The sequence below is a fragment of the Lactuca saligna genome, chromosome 3 (assembly GCF_052625555.1).
Source record: "Lactuca saligna cultivar CGN05327 chromosome 3, ASM5262555v1, whole genome shotgun sequence".
Lineage (NCBI taxonomy): Eukaryota > Viridiplantae > Streptophyta > Magnoliopsida > Asterales > Asteraceae > Lactuca > Lactuca saligna.
The window spans coordinates 137,395,080-137,414,154 of NC_136419.1; the positions used below are offsets into that span (position 1 = coordinate 137,395,080).

Consider the following 19,075-nt stretch of genomic DNA (forward strand, 5'->3'; position numbering starts at 1 on the left):
TAATTTGTTTGTATCCAGATTTGTTTGTTCGTATCAAGATTATTTATTCGTTCTTATCCAAGTTTATAATCGACAACTAACGTCGTGAAAAGTATCCGGTCAATTATTATCGAAAAATAGGTGTAACGAAAAAATTATCGTTTCACTAATTGGGTTCACTTTTAAATATGTTTAGACCAAATATATCTTATAACATATAATTTATAATTTTAGGTTCCTTACAACTTTCATTAAAATTACTTATCCTAAATAATCTTTTTATTTTTAACGTATGTTTTAGCCATATTTATGAAGTTTTTAAAATAATTTTTTTACACAAATATTATATACAAATAATATTTGTCAAATGTTCATGCATATAACATATACTCGAATAATTATTTTTCACTTATTCTTAAAAGGTTACAATCGTCGAACGATGTAAATATAAATTTTATAATTATGCCAAGCAGGAAGCGTAGGCGTTACATTAGACCACAAAGCGGTTGCAACCTCACACCCAATAAACGTATGATTGATTGTTTTCGGAAATTGCATACAACTTATACATAAAGACGAATTCAAATCAACACCACTATGAGCCAAGTTTGAGCAATTTGGAAGTATATCCAACCGAAGCCTCGAACATAAAATATTATCTTGTCCGAGGATACATTGTTCCAATGAATATAAATATTAGAATGTGACAAAGTGATATCATCGATATACGTTCATGTTTCACCGACTATAGATATTAAATTATTTTCCAAGTTCCAATTCCAACTATCATTTTAGTATGTAATTTGAACTAAACTAAGCAACTCATTAAGCTCCCGAAACTTACTTAACACAACTCATCCCGTGATCTGATGACGCCAGTTTTAGCTCAACATCGTACCATTCCATCTATTTTTTATCAAACAATCCCTATTATTTTCGAGAAGAAAAAAAATCCAGGGAATCTAATAAGCAAAGAATCCTCCCCCCAACCAAAAATCTTTCCAGCAAAGATTGTAAATCTATCGCTAACCTTTCTTTGCATAGCCGAACTAGGAATGACCCTTATGTCATGAAAATGATTTATAAAACAAATTATACGATGTTAGACTCCCTTAGATCCTGTCCAGAATCAAGATCTTTATAAACACCATGAATCGACTACAAATCTTTAACCCACAAAGCTTGAGGATTTCCAGAGAAAAAAAAATCTTCATTTCAATTTAAGCAACAACGCCTTGTATACTAGCTGTAGACATGTCCCATTTATACTAGCTATAGACATGCCCCATTTAATCCGAGTTATTTTCTTTCCAAAAGATCCCCTCTCCAAAAAAATTTAATTCGCTGACCTTTTAAAAACTTGTTAACAATTGTCAACATTTTAAAAATAGACATAAAATATGGCTAAAGCGCCCAACATCGATTTCAATAGAACTGCCCTACCTCCCATGGAAAGCATCTTAGCTTTCCAAGAAGACAATTTCTTCAAGAACCTTTTTGCCACCCAATAATACGAGAAATATCCAAACTATCGGGAGACCAAGATAAATAAACAAATGTTTTTCTGGCATACAACATGCGAGAGTCATCATTTAAGAGACCCAAGCCAATGAAACCACAATACCATATACGTAGACAAAATGTCACGTTACGCACGCCGTCCTGGTTTGGTGTGGAAGCTTCTCCGCATGAGAGGTCGTGGCTAAGGTCACACCTTGGAACGCAACATTGGCCAATTCAAACTTTCAACGATTGTTTTCATAACAAAAAAATTGTAATTTTCACTATTAGAAAAACAGCCTTTTACGACGCTCATTGTGCGTCGTAAAGGGCTCAGACGACGCGCATTTACGACGCTCATTTACAACGCGCGATTATGGCGCGCGTTTACGACACGCAATGCGTATCAAGAAAGTCCCTATCATAAAGAAAGACGACATGCATTCGCGTGTCGTAACCTTACGACGCGCGTTTTAATGACACGCAATGCGTATCAAGAAAGCCCCTGTCAAGAAAGGTCATGTCATAAATGAAGATGACACACATTTTTGCGTATCATAATTTTAAATGTTTAAAAAAATATTATTTATAGATTTACTAATTCTCAAATTAAATTTGTATTTAATGTCTCATAATATAAAATAAAATATCATATACAAAAAATACAATCCATTGCATAAAATTTAATGTCATACAAATAATAATATACAAAAAATACAATCCCTAACTATCTAACCTATTATTACATTGCTATTAAGAGACACCTTGTTTAATTTTTAATCCAACCTGTCTTCTGGTCTCCCAAGAGCAAATCATGAATATCACCCCTCAATCTTACACCATCAGGTAAAGTTTGTAGAAATAGAGGAAATGAGCTCCTAAATGATTAAGTACAGACAACAATATTCAAGGGTAAAGTTGGCATTATACCTTCCTTGATCCTCCAAACAGGAGACATGCCACAACTTTTTTTACATATGCATGGCCAAATATGGAAGGGGCAATCTTGGAACATATGGTTTCATATACATTGCCTTCTACTGCAAAACTCTTGAATTCTTCAACAGCTTTAACTGATCTCTCATATCCCAAAACCCAAATCTTTCAATTTTTTTTAAAGAAGGGATAGAGTGGGCAAACTGTTGTACCTCAAAATAGCATGACCTAAAAATAGCATGCACATTACTAGTTAGATGTTTTAAGAATATATTGTATATGCATAACCTAGACCTAGTTCTTGCTCTTGCAATGTATGGATGCAAGCCATGACCGAATAAGGTATGATGTTATACAAGCTCATGCTTCGCCATCGTGATTGAGTGATGATGATAATTTATAAAACAGAAGAGGAAAAATTCATGCTGGTGAAACTTGTATCCAATCCTCAGGTGATAGCCCTATGGCTATAATGTTTATGGACCAAGCATTTTGCATGAGTACATTGACTAATAGCACAACATAAAACAATCTCTGAAATCTTGTGAATAATTGGTGTCAACTGTCCAATCAGCTTCTCCTTATGTCCAGGCTGTAAGTACCAGTTGATTTCTCTCTCCTTTTCAGGGCCTAATAGTGTTGCAACTGCCAGCTGGCTAAACGCACTCAACATTGACCTTTTTAATTTAATGTCTATTCATGGTATTATTATTTATATACATAAAAAAGATGAATCACACCTTGATTTCCTTGTTTATTTGTATGGTCGTTGTTCTCATTTTCTCAATGTATTTGAACAATGGGACAATCTTATGCCCTTATTATCCGATAACTCAATTTCCATGTCTTCAACTCTTGTCTGTGTCAACAACAAACATTTAAACAAAATGCCACCAAATATTTCAAAATAATGATCTGTGAACATACCTGAAGCAGCAACAACATAGGATTTTATCTAGATAAACATTATACAACATTTCATTATAAAGTATTTATAGTTTAAAAATAAATTTAGGGAATGCAAAAAAAATTAACCTTTTGGAATGAACTAGTGTTGCCTGCTCAAACAGACAAACAAAATTACATCAGATTAGCCCTACAAATATCATACATACACATATACTTGCTAGATTACTTGATTATTACCTCTGTGTCTCTAGATTGAATATATACTCATTTCCAAAACAGTTGACTGCATGTGGTAATTCTGAATTTGACTCCTTACTACATGGGATGAATCAATGACTTAAATTCTGGCTTCCAACACCAACAACCTGAAAAGAAATATATATCATTATCATGATATAACTCAACATTTGAGAGAAACAGAAGGATTTCTTACATATAACATTCTCTCCTGTCCAGATATCATTAACCGAGAAGAATCACAAGTAAACAGATTCTTTTCATTCCACATTGATTCTTTTCATTCCACAGAGCAATTTTAAGAACAATCTTTTTTTAAGCCAAGAAAATAATTCAATGAAATATCATTATTGGTATGCCAGTTGATTCTTCTTGATGATGCTTTATCAAATCCATCACACTTAAAATAGTAATGACAAATGATGTTCCTTTAATGTTGTATTGGAACCCAAATCACCAATTTTACTTTGCATCCAGCTCGCCCCATAGCCATTCTAATCATATGTCAAACATAATGGAGTTCATAAGTTGCCACAGTAAAAGAGTTGAAATTTACAGTATTACAGTATTTAGAAGTGACTTACAAGTAGATTTTCAAGTATAAACGGAATAAAAATCTGAACTGATTACACTTTTTGCTGATGATTTTACTTCTCTTGATCACGAACTTTTGGTGAAATTAATTTTCCTTGAACCCAAATTATACACATAATCGTTGTCAGTTGATCGATGCACAGATTATGCACCCAAATTTCAGCATTACTCATATGCCCTTGTTTTATCAACAAATAGAAATGAAGACGATGACACTTAATAGACCTTGTAAAGCCAATGTGGACTTTCTGCACAGAATATCATAGCAAGAGCAAGTATTGTGGATGGAATTGTAGATAACCAAAAGCAGATACGCCACCTGGACATACATTCAAAAAATGAATCCAAATCTAAAATGTTAATTACAGTTTCAGAGGTAGACAAAGCTTTGTTACCAGCCTGAGATGCTCTTTACAGGAATCCCGATTAAAAGAGCTCCCATCAACCCTAAACATGTTGAAATTTGAATGAAGCTTCCATAAGTACCACGCACAGCAGGATGTCAAACCTGTGATTCCAATTCCATTCCACTATGTTGCAATTCCATTTCCATTGCCTTCCCCTGATGGAAACTCCTCATAGTCACTAGTTTCTTGGTTACAAGAACACCTGGAAAATACAAAACACAAACACATTACTTTATATATAACCACATTTTATCTCCAAATCAAAATCAGTATAATTCAAATAATACTAAATCAGATTGAAAATAGTGACCACATTATATAATATATTACTACTGTCCAGATGCTGCACTGCAATACAGTCCTGAAGATGGGTCATAATAATATCCTAAACTGATGTTGTAGTAGTAACTTTAAAAAAAAATTAAAAAATAAAAATACAGAAACAATAACATGTTGTTTCTTTTTGACTAAATATAAATCTGAATGGAAAACAAAAAGAGATGCATACCCTAAGGATTCATCAAATACATAATCGTTTTCTGTAGATCCAATGCCTGCAAGTGAAAACAGAATTGAGGGGCAATATTGTAATAAACCATCTGAATGGAAAAAACGAAAAAACTTCATGTCTGCTTACCAGCTGATGGATCAACAGTAGATTTGTCATCATCTTCAGCAAACATGTCAAAGGAATCATCCTCATTGTTTGCAGTATTATCTGCGGAAGGTATTCCATTGAGACCGGAATCACTCATTCCAGAGGAATTAGGTTGCTTGTTTCCTGAACTAGAAGAGGTCCCTTCCCCTCTAGCACGTGCTAGGTTCTCAAATCCCTATGTAATTATAAAAACAAATGAAATCAGAGTTTCACTAATAACATTCCCAATAATTAAGAATATAAGAAATACTATATTATTGATATTTAAATCATTTCATTATTAAACTTATAAAGAAATGCTAATTACCTGCTTCCCTCTGAAAGACCTCCTGTTTTTCATCATACACATCTACATAAATATTTATGACATAAATCAGAATGCTGACAAATTTATAATAAATATAAAGATAAATGTTGAAAGAAGATTATCTCAACTGTAGTCAACATCCTCCATCAGCTTCATGGCATCTTCAGTTAGTTGATCAGACACAATTTTTGTTTCAGCTAACATCTTTTCCTTTCTATTAGAACTTCCTTTCAGCCTTCTTAAAGCTTGCAACACCTGAAAAGAATATTATACTTATTATTTTCATCAATCAGTTTGAAAAATAATAAAAGAGAATTAAACAATTTGACATAACAAGAAACTTACGGTCTCCCCAGGTTGAAGCACATCAACAATTCGTCTCTTGATATGAGACATGCTAAACACATACGAGAAAAGTTAATTCATTGAGTTCACAGAAAAAAAAAAGTAGATAGAAACAATACATCAAAAAACTTTGTTGATGCCCATGAATTTCTAGGCATCTGAATCTTTCTTTCCAGATTTTGTCTTCTCCATTGAAAGTCTCTGGTCGATAGAAACAATAGAAAACCTAGATTTTATGTGCTATTGACAGAGAAGAAGCGTCTGGACTCTAGATAGGGTGAGGGGTTTCGTTTGAAATCACGATGGTTTTTGAGGATTCTTATTCAAAAGCTTGAAATTTGTCTTCAAGGTTTGTCTGTGTTTTATGTGTTGAAAACACGAGAGAGGTAGAATATCGAGTGAGTTGCCTTACCAAATCTTCCTCATTCATAAATGCAACAGATCTCGGGGCAAGTTCTTGACACCGATACGCACCGGTTCAACAGCTACCAAGTTCGATAGAAAATTGAGGAAAATCGTCTTGAGAGGGGAAGTTATTTGGGAAGAACTTGAAGCATTTGAAACCCTAGACCTTGATTCGATGTAACTTGACAATGGCCATTGTAGATTGATAGATTGAAGACCTAGAGCGATCCCTTGTGAAGAAAGCTACGCGATTACAGAGAGTCCTTGTTGACCGAATCCAAAGATTCCGTCAATGGCTCTATCGGGTTTGGTTAAATCCCCAGTTTGGAATGTACTACATCTGGTTCATGAACTTGCCAAGTCAATTAGGGTTTTTTAATGAAAAATGAAAGGGGTTAATGGATTGGGATGCTGTCATACCCGAGAAAAAAAAAAAAAGGAGACCTCGCAGATCAATTACGATTCACCTTCGAGGTTTACAATGAGACGGAAGGTAGAGAATGAAGGGAGATCTAGAGGAGAGAGCATAAGAGAGGGGAGAGTGAATTGCAAGGATGAAAAATAGATAGAAGATAGAAAAATCAAGGCGGGTTTTCAAAATTTTGGGGATTTCTTTTCCCCCTTGTCTACTGAAAGCGCGTTTCATTAAAATTATAAAGCGACAGGTACAGACGACGCGCGTTTAAGATAAAGTGCCCTTCGTGTTTTTAATTTTTTTTTTCTTGAGACACTAAATTAAGGGCACGCAATAATGCGTGACGTAAATCCTTCAATTTTTTGGAGAGATAACACTATTTTAAGGGCACATCCTTTTGCGTATCATTAATCAGCGCGTGTCGTAAAAAGCGCGTCATTAAAGGTCTATTTTCTAGTAGTGTTTACTTATAAATAAACCTGAATTCTAAACATTATTTCCATACAACAATCATTGTTACTCTCATACATATTATAAAAGATAATTAAAACATTTATTTTCCAAATGTCATAAATATTATACAAGACAATTAAAAGATTTATTTTCCAAATGTTGAGTCCAATGATGATATGTTTATGTTTATCACCATTATGTTAATGTGATAGAGAGTACCTTTTGTCTTTAGAATGATTATAGTTGTATTCATAAAGATAATGCAACTCTAAATGTTAAAGGATTTTACCGAGCATACATACAACAACCATCTCATCAACAATGAGGACGACAACATTAAGTAATGTTTATTTTATTTTGTAAATTTCATTAATATAATATTTAGTTTTAATTTTATAACTTTTTAATTTTCAAACTTATATTTTTTGTTTTCAATTAGTTTTACTTTTTTGTGATATTTGGTGACTTGTTGTAGGTAGTATCTTTTCTTAAAATTGTTCACGCAATGTGAGATATTTATTGGTAATTAATCGCTCCACGCGCACACCACACGAACCCTATACTTCTCCGAGGGCTCGTTTCTTGCCACGTCATCACCTTCGCCGGTCATATTTCTTCCGCCCCACGTGATTACAGCACAGCCACTAAATATACGCTCATGTTCCCGAACTACCCTTCAACAGCCACTAGAATTACAACCCCAATCCACGCAAGGACGGTTTCTTTTCCTTATAAACCCTCCTCCTTTCTTTACCCATTTTCGTCATTTTACATAATCCCTTCTCCATAACAATGGCTACTGGTTTGGTACGCAGAGGTATTTCCAGGCTTCATAAGTCGCCGGCGGCGACGCTTTTTCTTTCCCGAGCTCATGCCTCCGAGCCTCAAGCTCAACAATCGGAACCCACCACCAGATCTTCACAAAACCTAAAGAATTTCCAAATCTACCGATGGAATCCAGACAATCCAGGCAAACCGGAACTACGAAACTACGAGATAAACCTCAAGGAGTGTGGACCGATGGTACTCGACGCGCTTATCAAGATCAAAAACGAGATCGATCCATCTCTAACGTTTCGTAGATCTTGCCGTGAAGGAATCTGCGGATCATGTGCTATGAACATCGACGGATGTAACGGACTGGCTTGTTTAACGAAGATTCCGTCGGAAGAGACGACGATGATTACGCCTTTGCCGCATATGTTTGTGATTAAGGATCTGGTGGTGGACATGACCAATTTCTATAATCAGTACAAGAGTATCGAACCATGGTTGAAGCGGAAGTCTCCGGCGCCGGCCGGTTGGGAAGGGAAAGAGATTCCACAGAGTAAGAAAGATCGAGAGAAACTCGACGGAATGTATGAATGCATATTGTGCGCCTGTTGCAGCACTTCCTGCCCTAGCTATTGGTGGAACCCTGAATCTTATCTCGGCCCTGCTGCTCTTCTCCATGCCAATAGGTACAATGACTACAATCCATTCCTCTCATCTCATCTCATCACATCACCTCTTTCTGTTTCTTGATTAACATCTGAAATCGAATCAAAAACTCTTAACATGAATCTGAAATGTTTGAATCGATTTGGATTCAGGTGGATAATGGATAGTCGTGATGAGTACACACAGGAAAGATTAGATGCAGTAAATGATGAATTCAAGTTGTATCGATGTCATACCATTTTGAATTGTGCTCGTGCATGCCCAAAAGGTCTGAATCCCGGAAAGCAAATTCAGAACATCAAGAGTCTTCAGACGTAATTGGGAACAAGTAATTTGGTATTGTTATACACTTATACTTGAAGATCTTGTTGATTATCATATTTGTTTGTTAATAATACCCATTGGCGATGTTCTTATCTTGCTATTAGTCTTTGATAAATAAATTAATCAATTTGGTTTGTGTTTATACTTTATACAAACATGGATAATTGCAAAATAAATAAATAAATAAAGCAATGTACTTTACTTACACAAATTGATATTGTTTTGTACACCGTGTAATAATCCCCATTTAACCGAAGGAGTGATCTTGTTGAAGGTTTTGATCGTGATAATTGAACTCGTGAGCTTACAAATCGAATGATTTGAGTTATGTTGATGTAGGTAAAAAACAATTAAGGAAAAAAAAAAGTAAGAGGATATTTATTTTTATTTTTTTTTAATATTTAGACATTGAGTGTAGAAATGAGTGTTTGGATCAAAACCCAGAACTCTTGTCCAAAATCCTAAACGAACCGAATTAGGTTGGAATAAGTGATTTTGGTTTGGGTTTCTTGGCATCTATATTAAGCCTTTTGGGTTTCTCGGTTTGGGTTATCTAAATAAAAAGTTACTCGGTTAAAAATTTCTAATCCAGAATTTTAGCATGTTTGCGAAAATTAAATAAGATTTTGGTGTTTGGATTTCACATTCTTATATGTCAAAAATAGTTCATTCGTGTTTACAATACATTTAAATAAAAAGTGAAATCAGTTTTAGTGTATATCGAATATTTGGTATGTTAATTTGGGAACAAAAACATACCAAATTTATAATTTGTGTTTACATGTAAACCTACGATTATATATTTGTCTTTACTATGCATGCTTATAAATAAATGCTGCCACTTAAAAGGGTTTGTAGTCCAGCGGTATCCGGTGTTGCCCCCTCCTTAAGGTTGAGGGTTCAAATCCTGTCGTAGATATAGGTGGATTTAAGGTGTAGTTTAGGTGTAGGTTAGATTTGCCGTTTCAAAAAAAAAAAAAATGCCACCACTTTTTTGCATATTTGAAACAATTATGTATGTTTTTATCATTTTCAATCAACAGATTTGTTTCATTAAAAGTTTTATTATGGAATCATAAGCTACAAAGATAATAAAAAATATAGTATTTATAATCATATTGTAAATGTTATTCAGGTCTTAGAATCGTAATATGGTTTTTTGGTTTTTCCAGTTATACTAGATCGTTAATCCTATTGTGAATGTTATTCGGGTTATTCGGGTAATAATTCATCCGGACCAATTAATACCTGAACCGAACTGAACCTATATTAGGTTAATTGGCCCGGGTGTCAGTTCCTCCAATTAGTTTCCTTTGGTTTTCGGGTTATTCATGTTGGTTCGGTCCGATTCCAACTCAAATAATATTCCTAATTGATTGTGTAGACTTCTGTATATTTTTACCTTTTTGGGCTTTTGACTTTTTTTTAACCTTTTGTTTTATGTAAAACATAATAAAAAGGGTAAAAAGTTAATTTAAATCTTCTTTTGACCTAATATCATGAGGGTTGAGATTTTATTTTGCCTAATAATATTCTTATTTTTTTCATTTTGATGAATTTTAAAGCTAAAAATATTTTAGTTATTAGGATGATGACATTATTTATGGCTTTTAACTTTGATTTGGATTATTATATCGTTTTTTGACGTATATAATACTCTATAATTACTTTTTTATTCTCTGTCAAGACATTTTTTCGTACTTCAAAGTTTGGTGTCAGCTAATAGAATTTTCTCTTGTGTGCTATTATATATACCCCTTCAATAATATAAATCGTTACGGTTATACAAACATTATTACACTCAAATGAGAGGAATACAAACAAAAAATGGTGGTATGTATATAATTTATTTGTTCTCTTCGATTAAATTTTTTCTCTTCGGTTAAAAATGGACGTTATTGTCGCACAAAACTTACATGATTGCCCTCTACTTTAAATAACCCGCACTTATGTGGTACATAAAGTCGAAGGTTACAATCTTTTGAATTAATTTATTTAAAAATATATGCATTATATTATCATTGCAATTATATAAATATTAAACATGATCAACATCTTTAGACCATCCACAACGCTCCTTTCAATTTATTTGCAATGTGCCATCTGTATCACATTTGATGTCACCAACACTTACTTCATGCTATATTTGAAAGCCTTGCAAAGAAATAATGTCCCCACATTTAATAATATTTAATTACTTTACATGTTTTAATGATTTTTATAATAAGTTGCCCACCATTTGTCTAATTGAAATATGATGTTTAGTTGACATTTTTGCAAAGACGTGAAAGAGCACCGATGTAATGCTCTTATATGTTAGCCAACATGTTGATCTTGCAAGGTCCAAGACACTAACATGAATCATGGTGTATGCATTGTAATGTTGATAAAAGATTTAAGCTTTTCCTAAATTGGACATCATCAATGTATGACTAATAGGCCAATTAATTTAGGATTATACTAAACACAGGTGCCATAATTTTGGGCAATCATGTCATTTGAGTTATATAGATTCTTCACATTCCTAACTCCCAACTACAAACTCTTACCTTTTTTTTTGTTTTTAAATAAATATTGCCACCCACCAACTATAAAATCTTGCCATAAAATCCATGCTAAATTTGGTCTCTAGAAAACCATGAAATTGTTACCATTAGCAATTGGTTGGTTTTTGTTGTGTTTTTTTCAAGTTGGGGCAATAACACACTCACCATTTGGCATGAATTCACAAGAAATCCAACCGTTAGACTACTTCCTTGTTACAGGTGATGTTGAAACTTCAAAACTTTTTCTTTTTGACCTAGGAAAATCTACAAAAAAATCCTAAACTTCTGAGAAAAGTTTCAAAAAAATCTTAAAAGTTTTTTTTTTTAACAAAAAAGTTCCGATTATTTAATATTTTGTCCAAATTAACGAATTTTTTTTATATATATTTAACCAGCAAATGACAGATTATATGATTTTCTCAAAATAATAAGATTTTACTGTTCAAAAAAATCATAACTATTGAAACTTTTCCCAAAAGTTTGAAACTTTTCTATAGATTTCTGTTTTACATACTTCAATATATAGCAAGTATATTTTGAGATATTTACAACTTAACCACTATATATTATTCCGTTCAAGAAAAATGACATATTTTTTTAAAGACATTTCCATTGCGGCAGCCATGGCTCCGTATTTCCTATTTAGCAGGTGTAAATTACACCTGATATGACCTTTCATTACTTCTCAATTTCCTACATATCAAGCGTACTACCTAAGAAACTGGCAAATAAGAACTCATTTCAAGAAGCAAGATTCATAAAGTACATATAATATCATGTAGGTAATGAAATATCTTGTAGGTAAATGAGAAGTAATGTTAGTTTTAATGCATGCTAAACTGGAAATGTTTGGTCATAGTTATCGTAGTGATTTTTTTTTTTATCGTAGTGATTTTTTTTTCTTTCAAAAAACGGTAAGATAAATGAGAAGTCATGTTAGTTTTAACACTTGCTTAACCTTATCATTATTTTTTTACATTATACTTATAATTATAGTATAATTATAGTGTAAAAGATAGTATAAACGTTAAAGTGTATATTGTTTTTTATTCAGCACTATATTTAATGTTGTGGCAATGATTTTTTTTTCTTCAAAAATCGGTGGCTTAGAAATATAATGGTTAAACCATATAAATTATCCGAATATAGTAGATTTTATGTACATTACCAAAAAAAAAAAAGCAATATGGTATAAATTGATGAAGTTGAAAAAGTTATACTTCCAAACATTACCAGTATAAGTTGCTAAAGATGAATAATGGGCATGTTAAAAATGGGCTAAACGCAACCATAAACATCTTTTTGTCCATTTTTAAAAAAAATTATATCATATTTACCCAAATTCTTATTTTAAATATTTTATAATCATTTAAAATTTTCATTTTTATCAGTTAACTATCACACCCTCTTATTACATAAGATTTTATGGATTTTGAAATATACTCGCAAGGTTCTTTATACCATGTTTTTGATCTTTCACTACATAAGGTTTGGAAATTTTAGCAATAGAGAAATTAAATATCCTCCTACATTTTAGTCAATGAGAAATTAAATATCCTCGTACATTATCTTCCTACCCTATCAAATATTAACATGTGTGAAAAATTAAATATCCTCCTACATTTTAATCAATAAGAAATTCAATATCTTCCTACATTATCTTCCCACCCTATCAAATATCAACATGTGTCATATTTAATAATACATTTAATGAAATTGATAACATTGGATCTAATGTTTGTATTTAATCATTTTTACTATTTTAAATTGCAACGTGTATAATATTATATTTCAAACAAAAAAAATATAAATAATCAATTAAACGATAGTCGATTAATCAAAAAATACATGATTATAAACTTTTGATAGGATGCAGCAGTAACTGTGATATAGCTTGTTGCTACTGCGATATCAAGAAACAACCACCAATTTGCATTCAATGCTGCGAGGATTAAAACCTTACAACCATGGTATCGACACAATTTACTAAATTGCCCTTCAATAATCTCCGTATTTTCAACTAACCCATCATGTTACATGCAGATATACATCAAACACAGAATCATAGAGCCATCGTAGTTCTCAAACAAATGTAAAACTATTTGCTTAATATTATTTATTTATTTTTAATTTCTAGTAAAAATGAAATGTAATTGTAAATGATGAGTGAAAAATCAAAACAAAAATGTTATGTGTTTTATTTTATCATTCGAGATGGCTTGGTTTTTAGCATTTATGAAGGAATGCTTGATAATATTTAAACAACATTGATAAGAGAGGAGCTGAAGGGCAAAATTGTAATTCTACTTATAATTTTTTAGTAAGTCCAAGGAAAACAGTAGCTGATGCGATTTGCACCTTAAGGTCTGCAACATCAAGATCATGACCACCTTCTACCAAACCCCATTTTTCAACCTAAAAAACGATTTTAGAAAAAAAAAAATGAATTAATTGCAATAAAATTTCACAAATGGTCCTTACGGTTTTAAATTTGTCTCCAAAACCATCCTTACGCAACTTTTTTTTCGTGAATGGTCCCTCTCAACCAAACTTAGCACACCAATGGTCTTTTCATAAAAGAGGGGTAAAAAGGTCATTTCATAAAAAAGGATAAAAAGGCCATTTCATATAGGAGGGGTAAAAAGGTCTTTTCATAAAAGAGGGATAAAAAGGTCATTTCATAAAAAAGGGGTAAAACGGTCCTTTCATAACAGAGGGATAAAAAGGTCATTTCATAAAAAAAAGGGGTAAAAAGGTCTTTTCATAACAGAGGGATAAAAAGGTCATTTCATAAAAAAGGGGTAAAAAGGTCTTTTCATAACAGAGGGGTAAAAAGGTCTTTTCAGTTTTCATATTGAACTTAAAAGAAAAACTAACAGTGTAGTCATAAGGGACAATTGGTGTGCAGAGTGTTGTCGAAAGGGACAGTTCATGCGAAAAAAAAAGTTTCATAAGGACTGTTTTGGGGAGAAATTTAAAACCACAAGGACCATTTGTGAAATTACAAGATTATCTTAAAAAAGAAAGAGATGAAGAACCTGCATATCTTCTTCGAGTCTGATCAATTCAATTGCTTCATCAATCTGAAGCTTCCCACGAAAAATTGCAATTGAGATTATTAACGAGTGTGATGCTGAAGTAAGAGCATCAATGGCTGCCAATTCATTATCATTGGTTTTCTTCAGAAGGGTATTTATGGCATTTACAAGACCATCTTCTTGTTTGCCCCCAAAAAAGCTTGAATATACAACGGGTTTGAACCCAAATTCTGATTCGACCCATTTAAGAAGAGGATCCAATTTCTTCACTTGTAGTTCTGTGAATATGAATGTTTCAATGGTTATTGATTGATAAAAAACCCAGTTTGTAACATGTTTTGAAAAGACAAAGTTTATGTGATATTAATTCATACCATAGACACCAGTTGTCAACTCATTATCATCTGGGGCTCTGCAAAACACCAAATCTTGATGAAACCTTGTCATTAAATTATTGATAATATGTGATCTAGTGAGGGGAACTCTCTCCAAAGCAGTACATGCAAGTTTCATTAGAGGCATTGTAAATGGCCTGATTCCATCTGTAAGCTACAACCAACAAAATTAATTACTCAAATGGCTTGTTAAAACCATAAATTTAAGATGTGAAACTCGAATTTCAATCGTATTGTGATTGAACGTTTTGTTTTTGGTTTAATCTAATTAGGGCTTCGAATGCAGGTGATCATTCAACTTTAACAGAATCTAATGTTGTTTTGGTGGATAGTTATGATATTTAATAAGAATTAAACAGAATTAAGATCAGAAGATGAATGAAAAATGAAAATTTTAGTAATCAATTTGGGAGAGAGGAGAACCTGGTAATCCCATTCAGCAGCGATAGCTTTAGCAAGAGGGAGAGTAGGGCATTTCAGAGGCCTCTTAGAAGGTGTTTTAAGTGTTCTGTAATCAAGCATCACAGACCAACCGTTTCCATCTTCTGCAACTCTAGTCGTTACTTGCTTATAGAACCTCTTCCCGACTATCGATCCGGTCATGAACGACATCGGCATCGTCACGGACGTCGAAGGCGGCGGTTTTTTTGATTTGATGTATATATCATCAGAGGCGGCGGCGTTGCCCTTGTTAGTGGTGTTGGTATTGTCATTCTGATCTGGTGAGAAGGTGAAGGAGGAAGAAGAGCTGTCGGATACGGGTTTTTCGGCGTTGTTTGTGGCAACAGCGGCGTAGGAAGATAGGGATCGGAGGATTCTATCATTAGGGTTTAACGAATTGAAGGTTTTTCTGAGAAGGGCCAACGCCATTTGAGAGAGAGGGAAGGGGAGAAGGGAACCACGGTTGATTTGCAGGTGGTAAAATGATCAAATCTTTGTACAGAATTGATAAGAGGAATTCATGTTCGTATTGAGAAAAAGGAGAAAGGGAAATTAGAAAAGACACAAAGAAAAATCCTTGGTTTTTTTTTAAAGCTAATAAGTTTGCGAATGCAAAAATATTTTTAGAATAGTTTCTTTTATAAGTTTTAAAAACTATTTTTTAATAAGCATTTAAAACTTGGTTTTTTGGAATTTGTTATAGCTTTTCAACCAAAATAATTTAAAAAAAATACTTTGTAAGCCAAATATTTTTTAACTTATTCACTTATTGGCATTTTCACTATAAAAATTTATCCAAACACTTTTAAAAAAAACTTCGTTTACCACCACTATAAACAAATAAACATTTCTATCTAAAAGCATTTTTAGAGTTCAAAAAACACTCCCAAACACCCGCCAAAATCGATAAATATATGTTTGGCGTGCTATAGTTGGCTGATAAGTTAGTTTATTTTTTGAGTTTTTTTAAGCTGTCATGTTTGGCAAACCAAAAATTAACTTAAAAGCTAGTTTTTTAAAATTTTACTTACACTAGCTTTTTATGAGTTTTTTCAAATATACCCCTTAATTAATTATAGAAACACATTCTTTTAAATGTTTTTTTATGTTATTTAAATCTTTCAGTCAGTTTTTCAGCTAGTTTTACAAAACGTTATTTTTTACATATAGGTTTTTAGCTACTAACTAGTTTTTTTTATTTAATAACTAGCTTTCAGCTATCTAGTAGCTTTTCAACTCACAGCTTGTACGCCAAATATATTAACTAACACAATTTAGAATTTTACTTTTAACTAACTTTTTTTTAAATGTCGATGATATCTTTTAACTAAGTTTTTTTTCTAAATGTGGATGATATTGAAACAAAAGCGTTGCAAATCTAAACTTTCTAAAGATGGTGTGTCTTATGTTCGGATCTTAGGACTATTATCAATAATAAAGTTACAACTTTGGTGATTAACCTTACCATTTGGATTAAATTAGTGTCTTAAAAATGCATTGGTTTTGTATGGAGGGTTTGATTGGGCGTATTCCTTCGATTGTAGCTCTTTCTTATAAAAGTATTGGCATTGCTTCTACTTCCTACATTATGTGTTCTAGGGGGGTGGAACATGTCAACCATCTTCTTGTGTATTATTCTTTCGCTTGTGAGTCTCTGCTTTGGATTTCTAGATGGTACGACATCTTGGTCCATCTTTTTTCCAAGGTCTTGGATTGTGTTGATTTTGAGGCTAATCGGGGAAATTGTTCTCGGAAACAGAAAATTCTTGTTATTATCTTCTATGGTTTCCTTTGGTATATGTGGAAAGCAAGAAACAACAATTTTTTTTAACAAGGTATAAATTCTCCCTCTAAATTGGCAGATAATATTTTTACATTACTCTTTAATTGAGTTATGTTTAGGGAAAAGTTTGTAGATTGTAAATAAGGTGATTGGGTCTGTTCACATTTCATTTTGTAATTTCTTTGTTTGTTCGCCCATCATTATTCTTTTTAGGATGGTTTATAATATTCTTCGTTTCCAAAAAAAAAAGTCGTAAAGTGTTAAGGATTAACGGTTTTATCTTATTTCAAAAGTTATTCTCATTAATGTCTAATAATTAAGTAGTTTTTGTCCAAAATAACATTTATTAGGTAGAGCACCTCATAATTGTATTTATTATGTCAAATACCTCATAATTGGTTACTCATGCCATGTGCGTATAATGTCACAAAAGTAAAAACATCTCACACCTAATACAATTCACAACTTAAAAAGGGTTTGATTATCCATACAAATATGTTATATAGATTTTTCATCAATAGAATGATAACATCTTCAACCAGATTAAGCTTTAACCGGGAGTTCATGATGCAATAACAAGCCTGTCATCTGATGATAATGTGGTAACATTTGTCCAATTTCTATTTCAAGAACATCGAGCAAATCAAGGATGAGGGTTTTGGGGTTTCCCTAATTTTTAGGTAACAATGATGTAATTTCTAATACATTTTAAAGCACAAATTATTGTGTATGGAGAAAAATTGTTGTGTACAAATCATCTCCTCATTCCTTAATTGTGATATAACATGGCTTATTTGGTAGGATCTGAAGAATCGTCAATCAAGTATATGCGAATCAAATCAGAGTGAAAACGATATGAAAGAATACGAGATGTAAATATGATCTTGTTTCAACTCTATTATACTTTCACAGCTTTACAGAGAGTACAAAGACAAGTTCTGTAAAGACTTCTTCTCTAACTCTAAGTAAAGTTCCTATTTATAGGGAACAGGAAAGTATACAAAAAATATTAAGACATGACAATTAAGCTTCGAACATATAAGACGCCTTAGTAAATACATTACAAAGTACACGAAGGGTATGGTCTTCGACCCATTACAAAATGTCTTTGACCCAAACAATCTCCCCCTTTGGAATGAAATCGAATTCTCAGGTTGTGAGAATTTGGATGGCATACATCATCACCCTTCGAACTTCCGTGTACCATGATATATTCTTCTTCAGCTCCTTCTTATCTTCTTCGTTGTTTTTCTTGCAATTATTCATATAAATAATGAAGTTCGTATATTGAGACGTTGTATATCTTTCGATTTCAGTGGCTTGGAACAAAAATCTCTTCGACTTTCCATCTTTATCTTTACCAACAAATACCAAACTGAAAGGCTTTAAACATATTTTCCCATCAGCATATTTCTTCAATTCTTGTTGAGACTTGGATGGATCCATGGGTACTTTGACTTCAAGCCCTGTCACTATTTCTAGCTCCACATCTGTAAGTGCTAAACACTCGTAATAATTCTCCAAGAAGATCTTGATGTGAGCCACTTCCAGTCGAAAAATATTAGATTCAGTTTCTGGAAGGTATGAGGAATTTTTATCTTTTAGGAGAAGAGCCATTTGTATAAGGTCATACAAATTCATGAGAGGAAAATCTGCGACTGTGAAATCACAAGTCTGACCATTCTCTTTTGCAACAATGAATCTCACATTCTGCATCATGTCTTCAAATAAAACATCCATCTTGATGCTTATAACCTTCTTGATTTTTATCAGTGACCAAATTTCCTCAAGAGCCTTTGTAAGAACTGTATGAAAACGAAGTTTCATGTAGTTGTAATCACTTTCACTTTTGAATTTATCAGAGATTTTGAATTGAGGCATGAGGAACATTACTCATTAATCGGAAAGTCCAGCTGGCTCATGTCTACATTAGAAACCTCATAACTTTGTTTTGGTTTCTTTT

General features: G+C 32.7%; 2 protein-coding genes across 2 annotated transcripts; one reads left to right on the forward strand and one right to left on the reverse strand.

Annotated features, from left to right (window-relative positions):
- The first annotated feature begins 7,699 nt into the window (after positions 1–7,699).
- Positions 7,700–9,051, forward strand: LOC145037284 (succinate dehydrogenase [ubiquinone] iron-sulfur subunit 2, mitochondrial-like). The gene is made up of 2 exons (XM_078985911.1): positions 7,700–8,605; positions 8,738–9,051. The coding sequence occupies exons 1-2, from the start codon at positions 7,938–7,940 to the stop codon at positions 8,901–8,903; spliced, it is 834 nt and encodes a 277-aa protein (XP_078842037.1). The 5' UTR covers positions 7,700–7,937; the 3' UTR covers positions 8,904–9,051.
- Positions 9,052–13,629: 4,578 nt separating this feature from the next.
- Positions 13,630–15,902, reverse strand: LOC145037285 (ATP12 protein-like protein). Its single transcript, XM_078985912.1, has 4 exons — positions 15,312–15,902; positions 14,868–15,042; positions 14,494–14,771; positions 13,630–13,870 (listed from the first exon to the last, which is right to left on the reverse strand). Exons 1-4 carry the CDS (start codon positions 15,756–15,758, stop codon positions 13,763–13,765), a joined length of 1,008 nt encoding a protein of 335 aa, XP_078842038.1. The 5' UTR covers positions 15,759–15,902; the 3' UTR covers positions 13,630–13,762.
- Between the last annotated feature and the right edge of the window lie 3,173 nt (positions 15,903–19,075).